Source organism: Cynara cardunculus, unplaced genomic scaffold (genome assembly GCF_001531365.2).
Source record: "Cynara cardunculus var. scolymus isolate 2C unplaced genomic scaffold, CcrdV1 Un_Scaffold_1338, whole genome shotgun sequence".
NCBI classification, from domain to species: Eukaryota; Viridiplantae; Streptophyta; class Magnoliopsida; order Asterales; family Asteraceae; genus Cynara; species Cynara cardunculus.
In genome coordinates, this window is record NW_020200738.1 from 96122 (window position 1) to 117104 (window position 20983).

Genomic DNA, 20983 nt, shown 5'->3' on the forward strand with positions numbered 1-20983 from the left:
TGTGATTTTTATGTGGTGATCACATATGAATTTGATAAGAATCGTAAACCATATAATCACTTGGTACTATAGCTGCTTTAAAATGTTTTTATTTGTCATAGGCTAAGAAATCGAACCCGTGTTGAGCTAGAACATATGTTCAGGAATCAAGACTTTTATCGCACTTGGAATGATTTGATGTGGATATTCATTGTTGTAGGTTTCATCGTAAACGATCAGTTATATCGCACTCTGAATGTTTATCACTGATTGTGTTCTAAATTTGATCCCTCTACATATAATCGTGTTAATATTTACAAAACTGGAACGATTTAAATCAATTCACTTTTTTGGTCGTGGTTTGCTTATGATTCAGTCTGGTTATATACATGACATATTCTCAACTTTCAACCCTTAGCATGTGTTTGGTACACTGAATTGAGACATGACAGAACAAAACATGAATCTCGTAATCTTGTTATTACAAACTAATTTAAACATTTAATAAAATAATAATTTTATGATTAAATTACTCTAAAATAGTGTAGATAGAAGTAATGTATTAATTGGGGCATTAATAGTTTACTTTTTGGGTTATTTGTTCGTCATCTCCTAAAAGAAATCGCTGGAGCAGCCTGGATCCGAAGAAGAGAAGACAGTTGGTTGCATTGCCATTCACAATTCGATTCGCTCTCTCAAATCGCAGAGAAATCTCATAAACAACTGAGTAATCATCGTCGGTTTTTCCATCGATTCCAATAAAACCCTTTTTGCTTCAGATCTTTTGTCCATTTCTGATTCGATTACAGATCTTGTTTCCACCTCCTATGCATTTCATTTGTTTATGACTTCGATTTCTATCTTTTATCCTGGATCTTCGAATTCGATTACAGTAATTCGTTGATCATAAACTATTATATTGGTCGGCTCCTTAATTTACATGGCGGGTGGGGCACCGAATATGGATCAATTCGAGTTGTACTTTAAAAGAGCAGATGTAGATCAAGATGGACGTGTTAGTGGCTCTGAAGCTGTTTCCTTCTTTCAAGCCTCTGGTTTACCTAAGCCGGTTCTCGCTCAGGTAACTAACTTCTCGTAATTCTGCTTTCGTATTAGAATTTTGCATTCTCTGAAGTCAATCTCTACTTTGATTTCTTAAGACAGTCGTTTGATTGTTAAAATAAGTGCTAGAATGATGTGTAAGTGTATAAATCTTTTATCAGCTTCAGGTCAGATGTGGTTTGCTTATATCAGATATGAATTTGTATGAGTTACATTCAGCTGGGTTATGGTGCTTTTTGTTAAGAAGTAATATGCATCTTGCAATCTAGGATGGTCAGATTGATTAGAATTCTGCGTGTTTGGAGATAAGTGAGACATTGGTCAATACTAGATTATGTTCATGTAACAGAAAAAAAACTAATGTATGTTACAACCTGGAGGTCATATGTCGATAGGGCATGCATATAATAATTTGTAAGAGTTGCATAATCTATAAATTATCGTTATGTTTTGCTATATACACATACTCAGAATTCTAATTGGAAATTAAAAAACCAATTCATTCCAAGGCAAACAAAGAGGGAGCGATTCACCTGATCGACATTAAGAGTTCGACATTAAGAGTTCGCTCTCCAAACAACTCCACTCTGCTATTACCTCACTATACCATACTATGCTATGATAAGAAGAAGGATGCTTCCTTCTGCTACTATTGATTCAATTCCAATTTCAGTCTAATCATTCAATACATAAGAAGTGGTTAAGAATTGACATTTTTGAAGCTTGAACTTCTGATGCATCTTTGATTACCTGAATCAAGCCATGCTTGCTATCTGTGGAGATTTTATTTGTTGAGATGTGACTATGATATTTAGATTTTCACTTAAATCCTAGGCAATCCAGCTGTAACGTTCACATCTATATCCTTGACTAAGTCAAGAAAAGGACGAATTTCCCCTGTCATGCACGCAGACATGAAACACTTGAGGACTAAGGTCTGTGGCAAAGGGAATTTAAGGAGAGGTGAATCTTTGAACTGCTCGAGAGCTGGAAGATTGGGATATTATGACTTCCAATTCTTTTTACCAGCTTATAGAGGTAAGATGTACGCCTTTGATTGGGGGTTTTGACACGTCTACACACTGGTGAAGCTACTGGAGCTACAATTGGGTAGCTAGACAACCCGCCCAATGTTTCAAACTTGTTAAACCTGGTCAAACTAGTGGACGGAGTTCAAGGAACATAGTCTCTAAAGTAGGTTCATGCCCTTGTTTTGATATAAATGATTTGCTCTTCTACATCTAATGCATCCTCTAGGCACCTTTGGAAGTCAGGGGGTTTGATAAGGTAGATGCTTGCTTTTACTCCATAGCTGAGGACCTTTTCATCAGTTGTAGGGTTTGGTGGCCTGACGTTGACCGTATTATCTGTATTCTGATACTAGTAGTGTGAGATGACATTTTTAGTTATTTTATGGTATTTTTATGTGGACAGAAATACTCAGTTTGGGGTGTAATTGAGTGGCTATGCACCCCAAAAGTTTTGTAGGAGAATGGTATTCCTTAACCCTAATAGCTTGCTTTTGTGTTTTAAGTTATCTCTATGCATTTATTATCCTTCTTGTTTGTTTGATAGAAAAAAACTTCATTAGTATCGAATTGGAGTGTACCATGAAGATCACAAATCCACATAATAATAAAGTGGAAAAAGTACTGTAATTTAATTCACTAGGAAGCAACAAATTACTGAAAAAAAACTTGATACGGTAAGATATGAGAGAGGAGCTCTTCGCTCATTCTGATATTTGAGGATTTGAAACCTAGGTAGAAGCCCATTAGATACTCATTTCTGCCTTTCCACTTCAGTCGCATACAGGGTGAAGGACAATGCCGAATCGATAAAAAGGGTGACGCTGAAGGGGACATTCGAATCAAGATCTAGACTATCCTCTATCCGGATAGATATGCCCCCAATTCTGTATTTGTTGGGTTTAGGGAACCCCAACTTCTCTCCATATATTGCCTCCTGCACCTAGAAATCCATAATAGAAAACAATAATCCACCAAGTATTCCAACTGTTTATTTAGCACGATATGAGATTCTAATAGCACATTTTCAGTTGTCATTAGCTTGTAGCATATATTACGCTGTTTATGGAATTTCTTTGTAACATAATGATATTCAGTTAGTTAATCATAATAATTTCTGTGATAACATGGTTTTGAATAGTTCTGATAAGATATTAATCATTTTTGTGACTGGTTGAGGCTAATGGTTCTAAGGCACGGAAGGAGAGTTGACTTACTCTCTTGAGTAGGAGCAGGAATTATGCTAGCCTTGAGACTTATGATTACTCTCCTCTCTTAAAAGATATAGAAGTCTTCTATTTAGCTCTTCCCTCTCTGCAATTACTGAAGTTAAGTTCATCATAAAAGCATTAGCTGCTAAGACTAAATCTACTTATATCTCATGGTACATTCAGGTGTGAGATTGATTAAGTTTCAAGAACACATGTTTTTTTTTTTTTTTTCCTCCTCCTTTCTTTCCCTTTCCCTTAAAAAAGAGGTTTCAAGAACACAATGTTAGGTCTGTTGATTATTTATTTAACCTGCATGGCTTTTAGTTCACATCCATGCCCTAAATTCATGCCATTTATAACTCAAAGATCGTATGATGTTACTATATAAGGTTGAATATCATATGCTACTGCAATTTATCTAGAGTCCTTACTTCTCTATGTTTTATTCAATGTCCCTTGGTACTAACATTTTGTGACCCATTCTGTAGATATGGACAATTGCTGATCAAAATCGAACTGGTTACCTTGGGCGAGTTGAGTTTTACAATTATCTAAAACTTGTAACTGTTGCACAAAGTAAGCGAGACCTTACTCCAGATATTGTAAAAGCAGCATTATATGGACCTGCTTCAGCAAAAATTCCCGCTCCCCAGATTAATATCGGAGCGCTAGCTGCTCCCCAGTCAAACTTAAATGTGGGCCCACCGACTCCACAGATGGTTGGTAGCGGTCCAGCAGCATCTCAAGGTATTGGTATAAGAGGGTCACAGAGTTATTCACCGCAGCAAAGTCAAGTCATGAGGTCGCCTCACTCCCCACTTCCTAACACCACATTTCAATCACAGCATGGAGTGCCTGGTGGAGGCATGATGTTGACTTCTCGTCCTTCAGGGTCAACTCTCTCTGTGCAGCCTAGACCTGGAGTATCTTCTCAACTTCCTGGTACGCCTCTGGACGTCTTTGGGCTTGCGTCATCAGGGTCAACTCTTCCTGCACAGCCTAGACCACAAGGACCAACTAGCTTATTGCAAAATGCTGCACCCAAACCAAATGGTCCTAATTTGTCTGCTAGCGTGCCCGGAGCTAAAGATTCCAGCAGCCCTGTTGCAGGAAATGGGTTTGCATCTAACTCAGCATTCGGTGATACTTTTTCTGCTGCCCCATCTCAGGCAAAGACCAATTCTGTGGTTACTGCCCCCTCTGCAAGTGGCTTACCTGTCTCACCGCCTAATATTCCTCCCTCTGGTGGGACCCAATTACCCAATAAGCCAAGCCAACCTTTTCACAGCAATGTTTCTCACCCACCTACTGCGAGTCAGAACCAACAAATGCACTCAACTTTTAGACCTAATCAGCAAGTTCCGGTACAGAATTCTTCTGCATTGCCTGTCAGAGCTGAAAATTTTCCTTCTAGTCAATCCTCACAACCTTGGCCAAAGATGTCACAGTCCAGTGTCCAAAAGTATACCAAGGTTTTTATGGAAGTAGATACAGACAAAGATGGAAAAATTACTGGTGAACAGGCACGCAACCTGTTCTTGAGTTGGAGGTTGCCAAGAGGTAGGTGAAATTTCATTTTCTCTTGCTTTATTGAGTTTTGTAGTTATAAATTCAACTTAAAAGTACACCGTCTTAGATGAATTGGAAACTTTCTATTCTCCAGTTGCTTGAAAAAGTAGCATACTAAATAAGTGTACCTGAACAATTAGAGTCAAAGAAGGTACTTTTTAACTTCAAGATTGATATAAATCCATTTAACTTCGATTTAAAATTTGCATCCACATACAACGATATTTGACATCCAACAATACTAAGTGGATGTGTACAACGGAAAATAGGAGCAAGTTATTTTTGAAAGGAAAAAGAATACTAATCTGTTCCTTTTCTCCAACAAACTGAACTTGTCTGTCATTGAACTAAAAGTTTGTATGTAGTAGGTAGGCGAATTGAGAGGAGGCAGAGAAGTTTTTATTTATGTGAACCTAATCAAATTATGTTACATAACCCTCAAATACCATTATCTCATTTTCCCATAAAAGTGAATTGCAATCTGGATCAATTAATTGCACAGCAAAATGCCACCAAATTTTAAAACAAGACACAAGGAACTAATCTTCGAAGTGCTCTGTGCATGATTTATGAAGAGTAAGATGTACTATTGCTTTTCCATTATGTTTTTCAACCCTAAGCATATGGTTCTAGAGATTAGAAATAAGAAGCACAGATGACAAGTATTGAAGTTTTATATGTATAGATAGGCACATTGGGAAGTGATATGGTGCACGATAGCTTCTTGTTTTCAGTGAAGCTTTGGTCACTTTTTCTTAAAATGGTTTGTGGCTATCAAGCTGGGCTGTATTTAGATGATTACATCAACTCTCTTTAGAATAAGAAAACTCACCAGAATGACGCATGTGGATTGCTTTATTATTATGTTCTGCACCTATATATTTCTATGCTATCACAGGTTTGCCATCATCAATTTTCTTATATAAGAAATAGTTAATATGTAAAAAAATTCATACGTTTAAGAAAATACCAAAAGATACAAGCCAAAAGAGCATAGAAAACAATTAGTGGACCATCTGAGTTTAACTTAACTCATCTGGTGAAGGACAAACTACAAGATACGCAATTTATCAAATCTCTTGTTTCTTTTCTTTGGCAAGTATATGTATAACCAAAAACGTCAATACAAATATGAGGATGATATCCCAAAATAGCCTGAACAAGGATTTTGCTATCGACTCATCAAGTATATACATTGATACCAATTTTTCTCTAGTCCTGACAGAACTTCTAGTCTCAGCTAAGGACTATACTTTTCCTACTATACAGTAGGCATATAAGTATAGTTGAAGAAGCATGTTCGACTAATTATATTACTGCCCTATACTCTCCTTTTTTATATTCTAAAGATACAGTTTTAGATCTTTGGATAGACCTGTGAGAAGGGAGACTTTTTATGGGAGGAAGACTTTGAAAAGGTAGGAGAAGGCCACGGATAACATGAGGGAAGTTGTCAATAGAGACTTGAAGGATTGGAATTATCCAAGATATTGTGTTTACACAGGAGAGCATGGAAGGCCACTGTTCTTGTTCCTCAGATTTGATTGGTTTTGTTCTCTGTTTTCTTTATAATTATATACAATTTTTTCATGGGTTCCATTTCTACCACACACCGTTTGGTTTGAAATAAAAGGCTTGGCCGGTTGCCTAGAACACAAGACTTTCGAACTTGTTGAAGATCCTTGTGGGATGATATTTTGCTGTCAGAAATTCATCCTATTTTCTGGTTGAGATATGTTTATAATTATAACCTCATAACAGAAAAGTTGATCATTTTTGACCTCAGTTTACTTAAAAATGCTGAATAATGAAATATCACCAACCTATATTAAGGGGATTTAAGCATTCAAAGTTTCTAAGCAGAGTCTTCTACCCTAATTTTGTTTTCTTTTTTTGTTGTTTAGGCTATACTAGTTGCTTCTGGAAAACATATAACTTAGTTTTACGCTTGTTTACACTACTTACCGTCGCCATATATGCAATGATCATGATTATCGATAGAAAGAATGTCATTTTTGTAATTTCAACACAAAATCCATCTCGCTGTTGCTTGAAGCACACAGTCATCAAACAGTACATGCTTCTTCAAAAGCAGAACTGCTTAAAAGCACATAGTTTTCTTATAACAAAAAAGCAGGAAGACATGCTTATAAGCATTCTCAAGCAGTCCCTTAGTCCTCAAAACCGAAATTTTCACTGACCAAAGAAATCACAAAGGAATCACAAAGAAATCAAAGGGGTATTTCAAAGCACAAAGAAATCAAAGCCCACTTCTTCTTTGTTGCCATGTATTTTAGTGAGAAAATGAAATCTTGTTGAAGATCTAAGGGTACTTCAAATTCAGGGACTTTAGTTCATCGGTCCATCTACCCTAATGTTGTTTGCATTTGGGAATAGGTTACCGAAGCTCAGAGTGAGCATTCAGCAAAAACATTTTTGTCTCTGAAATTAACATTTTTGTTTCAACAATTTCTTGAATGGTCAAATTGAGTGCTGCTATATCATCTAACAAACTGCATTATCTTTATTCTTGTTGTTTCAGAGATCTTAAAGCAAGTGTGGGATTTGTCTGATCAGGACAATGACAGCATGCTTTCTCAGAAGGAATTTTGCATTGCTCTCTACCTTATGGAGCGGTTCAGGGAAGGGCGTCCTCTTCCAAAGGTTCTTCCAGCCAGTATTTTTGAGGGGACACCGTTACCTGTATCAGGTCAAGCACCTGCCACATATGGTGCTCCATTATGGAGACCTCCACCAGGTATATGCTAATATCTGTGTTGTGCGCCATTTTGCCAAGCGCAAGTGTCACTTAATCTTAGTTCTCTTACCATAGCTTGTACTATTTTTGTAGGCATCCCACAAGCACAGGGGGCGACGGTCCCCCGGCAGGTCACTCCTGCTGCAGCAAGGCCACCTCGTCCAGTTCCAGTTCCTATACCTGAGACGGATGAAGATATGCAACCTAGACAGCGTAAGCATACAGTTCCTGTGCTGGAGAAGCATCTAGTGGACCAACTTAGCACCGATGAGCAAAAATCATTGAATTCTAAGTTCCAGGATGCAACGGAGGCAGATAAAAAGGTATATATATTAAATTCCAGTTACTGTCAACTACCTCTGTGTAACACAAGTACCGGATTGTGGTCCTGCATCCAAGACTGGTTTAATACGGTCATTGGATTCCAGAACTAGTCCTCGGAAGCTGGCCTGGCAAACTTTAGCTTATTGGTTGGTTCAACTCTATAAGCACAGGCAGCTGTGTTGCAGACAGTGGAACTTTAGGATGGCTAGTAATAAGTGATTACCGAGTCGACAAAAGTAGTAAATCCAATCAATATATCTTCTTTTATCTCAGAAGTAGTGAGCAAAAAAACCTATCTTGTAAAAAAATATGTCAAAACACTAAGTTTCTTTTGGCTGCCTTTCAGTCCTAAATGTTTCTGTGAAAATTGCACAGTTGATTCTTCTGACCCCCTATTCTTTCTTTGCCTTACCCAGGTTGGTGAACTTGAAAAAGAGATACTAGAAGCTAAACAAAAAATTGAGTTCTACAGAAACAAGATGCAGGAAATTGTGAGTTCTCTGTCTCCTTTTATTTTATGTCGCCTTCATGTGTGGTGTGGATGGTATTTGACTTGAGTCAGCATTAACATTAGTCATGAAGGATTGAGAAACAGGGTTCTAGATTCATGCATTTTCTTAGGTGCATTAAACTTTAAAACCAGCCTGTATGATTGTTATGGTAGTGCTTCGTGGCTGTGGATTTGATGTTCTTAGATGTGCTGAAAGATGTTTTTCTTCAAGGGAAAAAGGTCAGGCAACCATGGCTGTTGCAGCAGTTTTCTTTTTTTACAAGAGAATTCTCAGAAATTTCATGGCCAATATCAATCTATTAAGCCCAACTTATGGTCAATTGAATGTGCAAAAGCTCACGAGCAGGGCCTGTAGTTCCTTTACCAGCATTTTCTTTAATGTTTCATTTATTTGGATAGGAAGTTCTTTCAGTAGAGTTTTAGATTTTGTTTGGATGAGAAGAAAATTTCTGGTTTATCAATTGCCATAGCAATTTTGGTATTATTGGGAACAAAAGGGAAAAAGTTATGATAAACTGTGGTACAATGGTTTGAAGTTGAAAAAGAATATTGGTCATTACTCATTACCCAATATGAAGTTTGAAAGTTAAGTAAATATTTTTAGAAAAAGATCTCTATTATCTTGTTTCAAAGGAAGATTCCTTGCTAAATCCATGGTGAGCCGTTTTGTCTAATGCTAGTGTATGCTTTAATGGATTTATTGATATTTTTTGGTGGTGTTCATTCTTCTAAAGCAGAAGAAACAAAATACCTGCTATGAGTACCAGGTGATGGAGGGGAAAATGTATCTAAAAATAAAAACTTTAGGTATCTGTACCCTGTCAAAATAAAGACCTCAGTTTCGAGAAATAATATCTTCTACCAAGACATTTTCCGAGGAAGAAAGATTGTTTCTCTTCTCCCTGCGGCTTTTAGTCATTTCTATAGCCTCTTTGTTTTTTTATTTATCAAACTTGGGGTGATGTTATTATGCATGGAAGTTGAGGTGTTAGTTATTCTTTTTTGGTCAATAATGGAAGTAATTATCCTTACCATCAGAATAAAAGCTTTTGTTTTCGACTAATCATAACATTATGGAACTGCAATTTGAAATTTTGACTTAAGCCTCAAAGTTACTCTGTGATCTCATTAGGACCCTTTTTGGGTTGTTCGTCATAAAGAGACTCTTAGTAGTGATATTTTAAGATCTCCTAGGGTATTGATTCTGGGTGTGTAGGTCTGATGACTCATCATGAACTTAAGTGGGAGAGTTCATGACAAATCATCCCACATTAATAGAGTGTGAGAAGTTTGAGCGACTTATAAGCCTCAAGTTATAGGCTACTAATGACTTTCACCATGGTTAAGTTAATTTAGAGGATATTAGGTGTATTTTCTACTCTAGGCTTGGGTGTTACAAATGGTATCATGGCACTAGTCTTTCAAGGTATTGTGAGTTGGGATCATGCATCTCCTAGGGTATTGATTTTGGGGGAGTAGGGTTGATGAGGATGTCAAGGATTTAAGTGGGAGACTTTGTGTGACAACCTGTGCCACATGGACAAAGAGTGATATTTGTGAGCTTCTTGTAAAGCCTTATTAATAACTTCCACCATGGTTATTAAATTGATGGGGAGCATCTTCAACAGATTCTACAAAAACGGAGATTTTGGAGTTTTCATCACGTTTTTTGTTTCAACAGATTCTTTAGTAATTTCTCCAAAATTAAGAAATTAGGAAAGAGGCAAAATAGTATCCAAATTTGGAGAACTCTCCAATTTTTTTGTGAAGAGAGAGAAATGTCTTTTTTATTGTTTCTACCAATGAAGTTGGTTGAGTTATCACTTTAGATAGAATTTATTTGAAAATTTCTTGGGATATTAAATGTATTGAATATTTTAGTAATATAATTAATGTTGAAATATCTAAAATGGAGCAAATGTTGGAGTTGAATGTCATTCTTTTTTGAGATTTTATTTGCTTCCCCATTTTGGAGAAATTATAGGGATCTTGTTGGTGATGCTCTTAGAAGTTATTTGGTTAGTCTATTGCTTTGGGCTAGGGATGTTACAATTCTCTCTGGATGCAAGTTGTGGCCCTTACTCGTGTATGTATGATACACGCATGCCACCGCCCTGTGATGATATAAAGGAGTAGCGCTCATGCATCAAGGAGGAATTTGACTATGCTTGTGGACTTCGAACCATGCTAAGTGGCGGCAAAGTCTTTATAGGAGGCCCCAATCCCTCTCTCTTTTCCATAAGTGGTGCCTAAAGTTCTTTGTTGGAGAGATATTTTTTCTCTCCTTTATAGAAAGGGAGGTAGATTTCCATCAAGCAGCTTATCGTGCCCCTTTGTAGGTAGCAATGTAGTGGTATAACAAGGTTGTTTGGATGAGCATGGTGAATGTGCATTTAGGCCTTTAACGCTTGGCCAGGGCTTGTTGACGTGTCTCTAGGTCATTCTTGTGCACATCAAATAAACTAATATAATTTCATCAAATCTAGTATGCTACAACTGGTTCTATTTTACAATTTATGTTGAAAGTTGAAATCTAGTAATTTTACATTCAAATTTTACGGCAACACTTTTCAACTTTTTAGCTTGAAGTGATGGTTAAAATGAACTTAGTTACGATTTAATATATAATTAATTGTTTGGTTGCAACCATTTTTCTTGTTGCATATAATATTGACTTTATGATGTTAGAAGTTTCAAGTATTATCTGTGAGAAATAGTTTAATGCTATTTTAATATGTTTGTTATTTTAATATTAGTTAAAATCATATGCTTTTGTATATAAACCAAACTAAACGAACCCATCATGCCCCCCTCGTAGGTAGGGTCAGGAGGGGGGGGGGGATGAATGCAGACCAGTCTTTTAGGTAAAGCGGCCTTTCTGTGAAGACCTCCGGCTTGCGAAAACTGTGTTTGTGAAAAAGTTGACTTGAGAGTTCCAAAAAGCTAGCCGAAAAGCTTTAATATTATATCTATACCTGGTTGGGCATGATCTCTGAGGGAGTTTAACTTTTAGGAATTAATTGCGTTATTCAAATCTCCTAGTTAATTTAGGATAAGTCTTTGATGCTGTTCTAGTTGGATTAGGATTCAGTCAGATTACCTTCTTTATTTTAAATATCCTAGCTTGTTCTCCAAGAATATTTGGCCTCTAAGTAGGACCCTTTTGTAACTTTAGAAATCAGCTTTTAATACATTGAATTGATAAATTTTCGGTTTTTGAGTGGATTCTCAAATATCTGGGTTCATCCCCTTTTCCGTTCTGCATCACTAATTGAGAATCTCATTTCACTAAGACAGAATCATGCATATGGTATAGGGCAGGCTTGTGGAAGAAAAAGGTTGAATAGTATTTATACTTCAGACATATATACACTATATATATAATCCAGCACAATAATAAATATGGTTGTTCTTTTCAATTAATAAGCATCTGACCATATTTGTATAAAATTGTTACCCATCATATCTTTTGTCCTTCAATGTCAGGTTTTGTACAAGAGCAGATGCGACTCTAGACTAAATGAGATCACAGAAAGGGTTTCCACTGATAAAAAAGAGGTATTCCCTTCGATTGATTGCACGGGCATAATCTTCTCATATAATTGCTGTTTTCTGGATTACTATCATCAACTTGTTTTCCAGGTTGAATCACTGTCAAAGAAATACGAAGACAAATACAAGCAGGCTGGAGATGTAGCTTCTAAGTTGACTATTGAGGAGGCCACTTTTCGTGATATTCAGGTTTACTTTGAGGGATTGAGCTCAAATAATTCTTTTCTTGATTCTTATAACGAAGTTCGTTTCTCCAAAATTTATGTTGCTGATGAGATATTTGATAAATTATAATAGGAAAAAAAGATGGAGCTTTATCGAGCAATAGTGAAGCTAGAACAGGATGGGAAACCTGAAGATATCCAGGTATTTTGTATTCTGATTAGTTTTGCTATAGATTTTTTGTTCCTTCTTGTGGATGATTATAACCCCATGTTCCCCAACTGTGTAGGCTCGTGCTGATCGCATTCAAGCAGATCTCGAGGAGCAAGTAAAATCATTGAATGAGCGCTGCAAAATGTATGGATTGCGTGGGAAACCAACGTCGCTGGTTGAGCTGCCTTTTGGTAATTTCACATTCACCATGTGTTGTTTCACTGTTTTGTTTGCTAATCATCTTTTCTGTTTAATATTCACATTTAGAATCATGCTTCATTGTGTTTGGTGCCAACCAAATATAAATAATCTCTTAACCAGCCCATCAAATAAGACCTATCACAAAAATACTTGCTACAGTACCTATTGATTATAAAACATGAGTTTATACAATTGTTTAGTATCTTCCCACAAATTAGTAAATTAGACTTTTCTATTTAAACATTGGCTGTTTGCATGTTTCCTCCATGTCATAACTCATAACTAGAGTGTGCTATTTGAACCAAGGGTAATTCCTCTTCTTTGCTATTTTACTCTCATGCCAGCATCAAATTGTTGACATCTATTGACTGATCCCTAATAGTAAAAAAGAGTACTGTTTTTAATTACTTCTTATTCGCCTATACTTGCCATATGTTCGTTTTCTCCATCAACACTGGTAAAGTTGCACTCTTGCACAGTTGCACTTCCCTTTGTTTTTGCTTGACCTAAAATCTCTGGATTCTAAATTGTTCCTTCAAACCTCTAACTCTGCATGTACACCATTTTCTGCTTTCCTAAATCAACGCTATATCATCAGCAAAAAGCATACACCATGGTATATCATCTTGTATGTCTATTTTAAGCTCATTCATAACTACAACAAGAGACAAGGCTGCCTGTTGCTGTTATCCCATAACTGTAGGGAAAACATCTCACCCGTCACATGCTTTGAAGCTTAATACCATTTAGCAAGCAGTCATACATATGTTTGAACACATTAACATATGTTCTTCTTCTGAAGAGCTCATCTATTATCTCTCATGATGATTGTATCATGAGCTTTCTTTAGATCAATAAATGCCGTATGAAGATCCCTTTTTTTGTGTCCTATCTTTTCTGAGATTTGTCCAAGAAAGATGATAACCACTGTTGATATCCTTGACGTATGATCAAATTGATCCTCCGACATTTTTAATCAATCAATGCTCATAATATGTCCCATATTTTCATTGTATGGCTCGTAAACTTGATCTTTGCAGTTATTTGTGCTCTTGTTCATGTGGCATTCTCTCTCTGGATAAAATTAAATAATCTCTGCTCCATACCATGCGTACCTCTTCAAGAACCTTCAGGACTATGTAGGAATACTATCAGAACCTAGAGAACTACCTACTTCATTTTTCTTAGCACTTCCTTCACCTCCAACACTTTGATGCTATGTACAGCACTTTTACTGGTATTATAAAGATTTCTCCTACATTCTCTTCAATAATTTCATTGACTCATCAAAACAATATCTTCATCAAGTTTGCCTACTGTTGGTCTATGTATTGTTAAGCAGCCTGTTTCAATGGAGGCTAACGGGATTGCTCTGTCAGTCCTTTTGATTTTGTTTATTTTATCTAGCTATTCATATGAAAATGAAACCAAGTGAAGTTTAGATAGTTTAGCATAAAGAAATAAAAGAAAACAAAATTAGAGTCATCCATAATTATTACCCATTTTTTTCTTTCTTTCCTTCATTAAAATGGTAATCATCAAAATGCTCACACAAACATCAGAAGTACATTGCCTGTACAGTGCACCTACAACACATTTTGGTACTTCGACTTGCCAGTTTTCTAAGCATTTGTATGCATTTGACATATGGTTTTTCGTGATTTGAGAGCGCTTCTTTGTTTCCCTTGTCTTTTTTCATGTCATCAATTGTAGAATACACAACCAATTACAATGGACTATATTTTTTGTACCATTTTGGCCCTAATTTTCAACAATATCAACCATATTGTCCATAAAAAAATTTGCAGCCAATAAAAAATACATTTTTTCCAATGTGAAGGAAATGGAGTAATAAATGAACTAAATTTACAAAACACTCTCTTCAACCTCCTGAATTTTTTAGCAGCTCCTATATATCCTCTTCCTCCTCCCAGTTTATTAGTTGGGGTATGGTGCATATGATAAAAGGTAATCTCTTTTATGTTTCTTTCCTGTCTCATCCCCTCTCTCATCCTCACTTTCAGTTTTCCCCCACTTTTTTTTTTCAGTAAGATATATTTTTTTCAAATGTGACTAATTTTTTGTGATGATAGATTATTTAAAATATTGATGACATGAATGGAGTCATATTTGAAAAAGTTTATACTCCGGAAAAGAGTACTTGAAAAATAATTTCGTATAAAGCTACTCATGTTTTGAAATTTTTGTCTGTCATAAAAAGTCACATAAAATAAAAATGGTTGTCTTGAATCAAGTCCATTTTCAAATAGTTTGTAGTTATTAAAATCCATAACATAAAATGTGACTGGTCTTTTTTCTTTTAATTTGTCGTTACAGAACCCCCCATGTTTTAAAATTGGTCATAAAAGGAATAATCATTTGAAAAATTTGGCATTTTGAAATCAATTAAATTGTTTGACAGAGAAATTTGTCGTCACCTCTTAAAACTTGTCATTACACAGTACGGGATTTGATGTTTTGAAACATGTTACATTTAAAAAAATTGTTTCGATAAAACATATATTTTCAAATTTTTTGTTAGATTTTCTTCTTTGTTGATATCAATGTTAACTTTCGTTTGATGTAAGAACATGTGCTAATCATTGGCCAAGTGTAAATGTTGTGAAGTTTATCATCTGTATTTCCTTTTTCCTTGTAAATTTATTCAGGTTGGCAACCTGGTATTCAAGATGGAGCTGCTGATTGGGATGAACACTGGGATAAATTTGAAGATGAAGGTAAGCAGAGTACCATATTATCTTTCTGCTTGCTTGGCTTTCAGGCATACCTAGTGTTATCTCTTTAACTGCCATGAATATGATAAATTTTGCATCTTTATGAAACTTGCAGGATTTACATTTGTGAAAGAGCTCACACTTGATGTGCAAAATGTTATAGCACCTCCCAAGCCAAAGTCCTTACCACTTCAAAACAAATCTACTTTCCGGGATAATGGTTCAACTACAGTTTCAGCTTCAGATGCTAATCATAAACCTGAGAAGTTGACAGTGGCTGAGGACAAAACACCAGATAATGAATCGACTGAGCAAAAGAAAGATAGCTCCGGAAAAACTCCACCTGATAGCCCGGCTAGCAGGAATGCAGCAGAAACCCCACCTAAGATATTCCAGGACGTCTCAGTCGAAAAGAACACTGGTGAAGATAATTCACCTCATGCCATAAAGACCCAGAGGTACTGGATTATTTGTGCCACATGTTCCTATTTGGATCGTAACTCTAGATTTTGGTGTACACTAACATGTTGCTAAAAGAGGTATGCTCTAATGATATTCGTTTTCTTTTACTGCTGCAGTAAACATTTGGATACCCAGACCGGTGACAAAGCTTTTGATGAGGCAGGCTGGGGTACATTTGATACTCATTATGATTCAGATGCAAATTGGGATTTCAATGCTACAAAATCTAAGGTATATATCTCTCTACAAAAGATATCTTTTTAACCAATTGTTATAAGATCTAATGGTCTGATCATAGAAGACCTGAAAGATTGCTACAGAGATACCGCCTGTGTCATATGTGGATGTCCTTCTGGTCCAAAACACTGAATTAATCCCACACTTGAACCCGATCCCTGCTATTCATAAGTTGTTGAAATATCAGAGCTTACACTATAGTGGAGTTCTGCTGGAAACTTGCCCTCTTGTTTTTGCAAGTATGGAGCTTATGTGATTTTCTTGCCAACATCCCCCCCCCCCCAAAAAAAAAGAAACAAAACCATTATCAGCCATTTTGCAGTGGTTTTGACACTATCCTCTGGAGCATCACCCATATTGGTCCCACTGCCATGATGGGGAGGTAAAAAAAACAAAACCATAGCACTGCTTGATTAGTTTTGGCCTTTTGGGTCATGAATCTTTTGGTAATTTGGTCGAGGAACTGAAATTTTGGCTTCTATAGTAATACCAACTTTGTAATTATCTTATTCTGAAGATTGGGGATATATAATATCTTAACTTATATCTCTGGAATTATATCTAGGCCATGTTTGACAACCATAAGCTAGCTTATTTTCTGAGCTTATTGATAAAGCTCCGTTAAGTATGCCATGAGATAGCTTATAAGCTAGATTTTTGAAAAGCTACTCCAGATAGCTTATTGGAGCTTTTTTTCATTTTTTCCAACTATGCCCTTTATATTTTATGTAATACCCCTTATATTTTCCTTTTAGGTCAATTTACATAGTCAATCTAGCTTATCAGCTAGTTTTTACCAAAGTGACTAGTTTAACATATAACTTATGAGGCATTAACTAGCTTTTCAACCAACATCTAGCTTATCACCTAGTTTGCTAAAATGTAGCCTCAGTTAATGCTAATGATGGTCATAATGATGTTGAAATTATGTTTTCCGAGGCTTTTTATTTATTCGTACTTGTAAATCGATCTTTTGCAGGATATTGATCAAGAGAGTAAACATGAAAATTCCTTCTTCGATTCTTCTGATGGATGGGGCCTAAACCCTATAAGAACGGAGGTTCCCAAGAAGGCCGTATTTGATTCTGTTCCCGGCACACCTGCTTATAGTTACGCTGGCTCCCCACCCGGAGACAGTTTGTTCCAAAATCGGGGCCCGTTTTCTTCCGCTTTTGCAGATTCCGTTCCCAGCACCCCTGCCTACAGTTATGCTGGCTCTCCTCGAGGATCTTTCCAGCAACCGTTTGCTTCGGTTTTCGCAGATTCAGTTCCAAGCACTCCTATGTTTGCCACCGACTCACCTCGAAGGTTCAGTGACGGGACTGAAGATCACTCATTCAGCAACAACTTTTCGAGATTTGATTCCTTTAGCAGCAGCACTGCTACTCATGATGGTGGACTTTTTCCACCCCGTGACTCCTTTGGACGATTTGATTCTTTCCGCAGCACGGCCCAAGATTCCGAGTATGATCAAGGATTCTCCCAACCACAATCGGTCGCTAGATTCGATTCGATACGCAGCTCCGCCGACTCTGATTTTGGTCATTCACTGTTCCAGCCTCAAGAATCATTCTCGAGATTCGATTCCATGCGAAGCACTACCGAGTCATCCGACTTCAATCATGGATTCCCCTCGTTTGATGATGCAGATCCGTTCGGATCAAGCGACCCCTTCAGATCACACGATCCGTTCAAGACAGCGGTGGAGAGCGAAACCCCGAGAAGAGATTCGGTAGACGGTTGGAAGGCGTTTTAATCTCGTCCATCCATCGATTGTAGTCTGTTGTTGGCCCTTGATATAGGTATATGCATATAGGTAAGTCTGGCTTGTTTGTTTGTTTGCTTGCTTGCTTGCTTGTTGTTTGATTTGAGTTGAAGGTGGACATTGTGCTTTAGAACCATCATTCTTTCTTTCTATCTTTTGGTATGGATTCATTTTCTGTTTTACCTTTGTAAACTTGCACTCATGTTCATCATTTTTGTAAGATTTTCCTTTTTTACTTTTTTAAGCCAAAAATTGAATTATACTAAAATTTTGGTTTAAACATGCATTGACCTCCAAGGAAAGCACATTAGTATTAATCCCCTCCTGCTGCAGGGATTGGAATATCCGGATTTAGGCTCTTGTAACCTTTTCGTAGAATGAAGGCTACGCACCGACGCTATCTTCGAATGGATAGAACAGATGCTCCAACTACATAAATTTTTCCTTCGTTAAGTCGACTGTCTTTTCACAGGATCCTCCCTCGCCACCACCACCACCATAAATGGAGGTAGCTAGATGTAAAAACCAATTCTTGATTAGGTTTCAAGAATCCATTCCAACAAATCATTCACAAACCTCAAATTTTTGCCTTGTAACCAACCTGATTCTCTAGCAAGACACTCAACTACTGAATTCCAAGCAATATAATTGGGAACATTACCTTTTTCCACCATCTCCATAAACAACATCAACCCTTTGTGTACATCTCCTCTGTTGCAGAATTCATATATCAAACGACTGTAACTTCCCGAATCACTCAACCAACCTCTTCCAACCATATCCTCCATAAATTTCATCGCGCTTCCAATTTTACCCTCTTCACACAGCCTATCAACCAAACCATTAACTGTCAATCCATCAGGAACATAACCACAGGATAACATTTCCTTCATCATCTCCAATGCTTCTCTTAACAAGTTTTCTTGAGAAAGACTTTGAATCAAAGTTATATAAACAAGAATGCTCGGGATGCATCCTTCTTGAATCATCTCATCGTATATCTTTTTCGCGTTTCCAATTCTACCCTCCTCACAAAATGTCAGTATCTGCCTGCTTCTATCAACGGCTCTAGGAAATTTCGTTGCCATCTTGGTTAAAATGTCTAGAGCCTCATCCATTCGGTTTGCTTTATAGAAACCATATATAATGCTGTTATAAGGTCTTATATAACCCCCCAATGAACCACTCCTGCTTTCTTCCATCAGTTCCAAGATCTTATACCCATCTTCTATCCTTCCTCCTGAACATAATCCATAGATTAATGTATCATATGTAGTGAAATTCCAAGTGATCCCAACTGTTTTCATCTCATTGAACATGTCGAGAGCTGAATCAAACATACCCAACTCACAGAAGCCGGATATCAACGCGTTATAAGTGTCTGCATTTGGAAGACATCCCTTCAGCTCCATCTCCTTTAAAAACCTGCGTGCAGCCTTTGCTTTCTTCATATTACAGAAACCCTTTACTAGAGTGTTATAAGCCACCACATCAATCTTACCACCTTTCTTCTCCACCCTTTCTAAAACGTCCACTGCTTCCATGGCACGATCCTTGCTACATAGAATTTCAATTACTTTAGTCATGGTAATGACGTCAGGAACAAACCCAAGATCAAAACATTTTTCTAGCATCACAAGTGCTTGTACTAGATTCTCTTCTTTACAATATGCAGTTATTAAAATATTAAAAGTAACACTGTTTGGATCCACCATTTCATTCATCAAGCTCCTAGCTCTCCCTATCCCAAGTTTCCCATTCTTGCAAAGAGCATGCACTAGTGTGTTGTATATAACAGTGTTTGGTGGCACACCCTTATTCTTCATCACTTGCAAAAGCTTAAAAGCGTCAGCTATCCGATTTGTTAAGCAAAGACCCTTCATCAATATCCCGAAAGTGTACATATCGCCTTTAACACCGCACCCCATCATCTTCCTTCTATAAAAACCTCGGGCTATATCGATATCTTCCTTAACAAGAACATCAAGTATCGAGTTGTAGACTTTCAGGGTGGGTGGTTGTTTGAATCTTGAAACCAAGTCAAGAACTTTAATCACTTGTCGAACCATTCGGGCTTTCCCTAGTCCACGAACAATGGTGACAAAAATATCATCATCTGGTGGCGACCCGATTGAGCTGGGCATTTCATCAAGCACTTGGGGGACGGTGTCGAAATGCTGGAAAGTACAGAGCTTGTGGACGAGAGCTCTGTAGGTGGATTGGCTGTGGACGAAACAGGGGAGTCTGGATGCCCATCTGAATGTATGAAGAGCTTCGGATGCTGACTTTTGATCTAATATGAGGTGGGAAATTTGGTCATGGGTGGGAACAGGGGAGTTGGTGGATATGAACCTTGATTGACAATGGCGAAGTTTATAATTGCTTTTTGACGTGAAGAACACGGGTAGATTCTTGGAGAAATTGAGCATGAATACAAGGATGAAAAAGAATGAACTAACAAACAGATATATTTCAAATTCCGACTGAAGGTACCTCTCAATTAACTGAAAAAGCAAATGATAACCGATTCCATAACCAGTATCTACAACCGTCATTCTTCTCGCCGTTGCATCGTTTTCATTCTTGCCGGTGGCGGTGGGCTTCGCAACCACGAATGAAAAGAGTTTCCGGTGGCTGTTTGCAAACTTCAGAAGTGGATCAAGAAACTACGGTGGTTCAACGTTTATTAATAATTAATTCTTTATTATAATCTAAATATTTAGATTTAAGATAAAAACATTTTTTTAAATGACTAATTATTTAGTCAGCAGTAGCAGTTGACTTTATTTCGAGAACCCATAAAATTATTATAACGTTAAGAACTTATGCATCATGTGATATTTGATTAACATATATTTGTTTCACAATGTATTTGTTTTACATGTATTCGGTTCATAATGTGAAACTTTTTGGAATGTTTGTGAAACACAAAATACACATAAAAAAGTTTCACATTGTGAATCAAGTACATGTGAAACAAACACACTGTAAAACAAATATACATTAAGTACTATGTCTAGATAGAAAAAAAAAAGTCAAATAAAATAACACATGAGGCATAAATTCTCAAGGTTATTACAATTTCATGTGATCTCAAATAATTAAGTCCCGTTAGTAGTATTGAATGTATATAATATATTAAAATATTTTTATAAGTTAGTTTTATAAAATTTAAATATAAAAGACTACAAAGTTACATGAACATCTGAATGCA

General features: G+C 36.8%; 2 protein-coding genes across 2 annotated transcripts; one reads left to right on the forward strand and one right to left on the reverse strand.

The window, feature by feature from the left end:
• Positions 1-610: 610 nt before the first annotated feature.
• LOC112502403 (epidermal growth factor receptor substrate 15-like 1) lies at positions 611-18006 on the forward strand. Its single transcript, XM_025106291.1, has 13 exons — positions 611-1060; positions 3769-4840; positions 7392-7607; positions 7701-7930; positions 8348-8422; positions 11929-12000; positions 12085-12183; positions 12292-12360; positions 12446-12560; positions 15240-15308; positions 15421-15763; positions 15884-15998; positions 16984-18006. Exons 1-13 carry the CDS (start codon positions 920-922, stop codon positions 17758-17760), a joined length of 3393 nt encoding a protein of 1130 aa, XP_024962059.1. The 5' UTR covers positions 611-919; the 3' UTR covers positions 17761-18006.
• A 91-nt stretch (positions 18007-18097) lies between these two features.
• On the reverse strand, positions 18098-20418 carry LOC112502400 (pentatricopeptide repeat-containing protein At2g17525, mitochondrial). Its single transcript, XM_025106287.1, has one exon. It carries the CDS (start codon positions 20322-20324, stop codon positions 18306-18308), a length of 2019 nt encoding a protein of 672 aa, XP_024962055.1. The 5' UTR covers positions 20325-20418; the 3' UTR covers positions 18098-18305.
• Positions 20419-20983: the final 565 nt, after the last annotated feature.

What these genes read in the sequence shown, in the direction of transcription:
- LOC112502403 (XM_025106291.1), top strand. Translation starts at nt 920, where the DNA reads ATGGCGGGTGGGGCACCGAATATGGATCAATTCGAGTTGTACTTTAAA. An exon ending in ATTATGGAGACCTCCACCAG is followed by an intron (nt 7,608 to 7,700) that starts GTATATGCTAAT and finishes CTATTTTTGTAG; the next exon opens with GCATCCCACAAGCACAGGGG. An exon ending in CATGCCATAAAGACCCAGAG is followed by an intron (nt 15,764 to 15,883) that starts GTACTGGATTAT and finishes TTACTGCTGCAG; the next exon opens with TAAACATTTGGATACCCAGA.
- LOC112502400 (XM_025106287.1), bottom strand. Translation starts at nt 20,324, where the DNA reads ATGACGGTTGTAGATACTGGTTATGGAATCGGTTATCATTTGCTTTTT.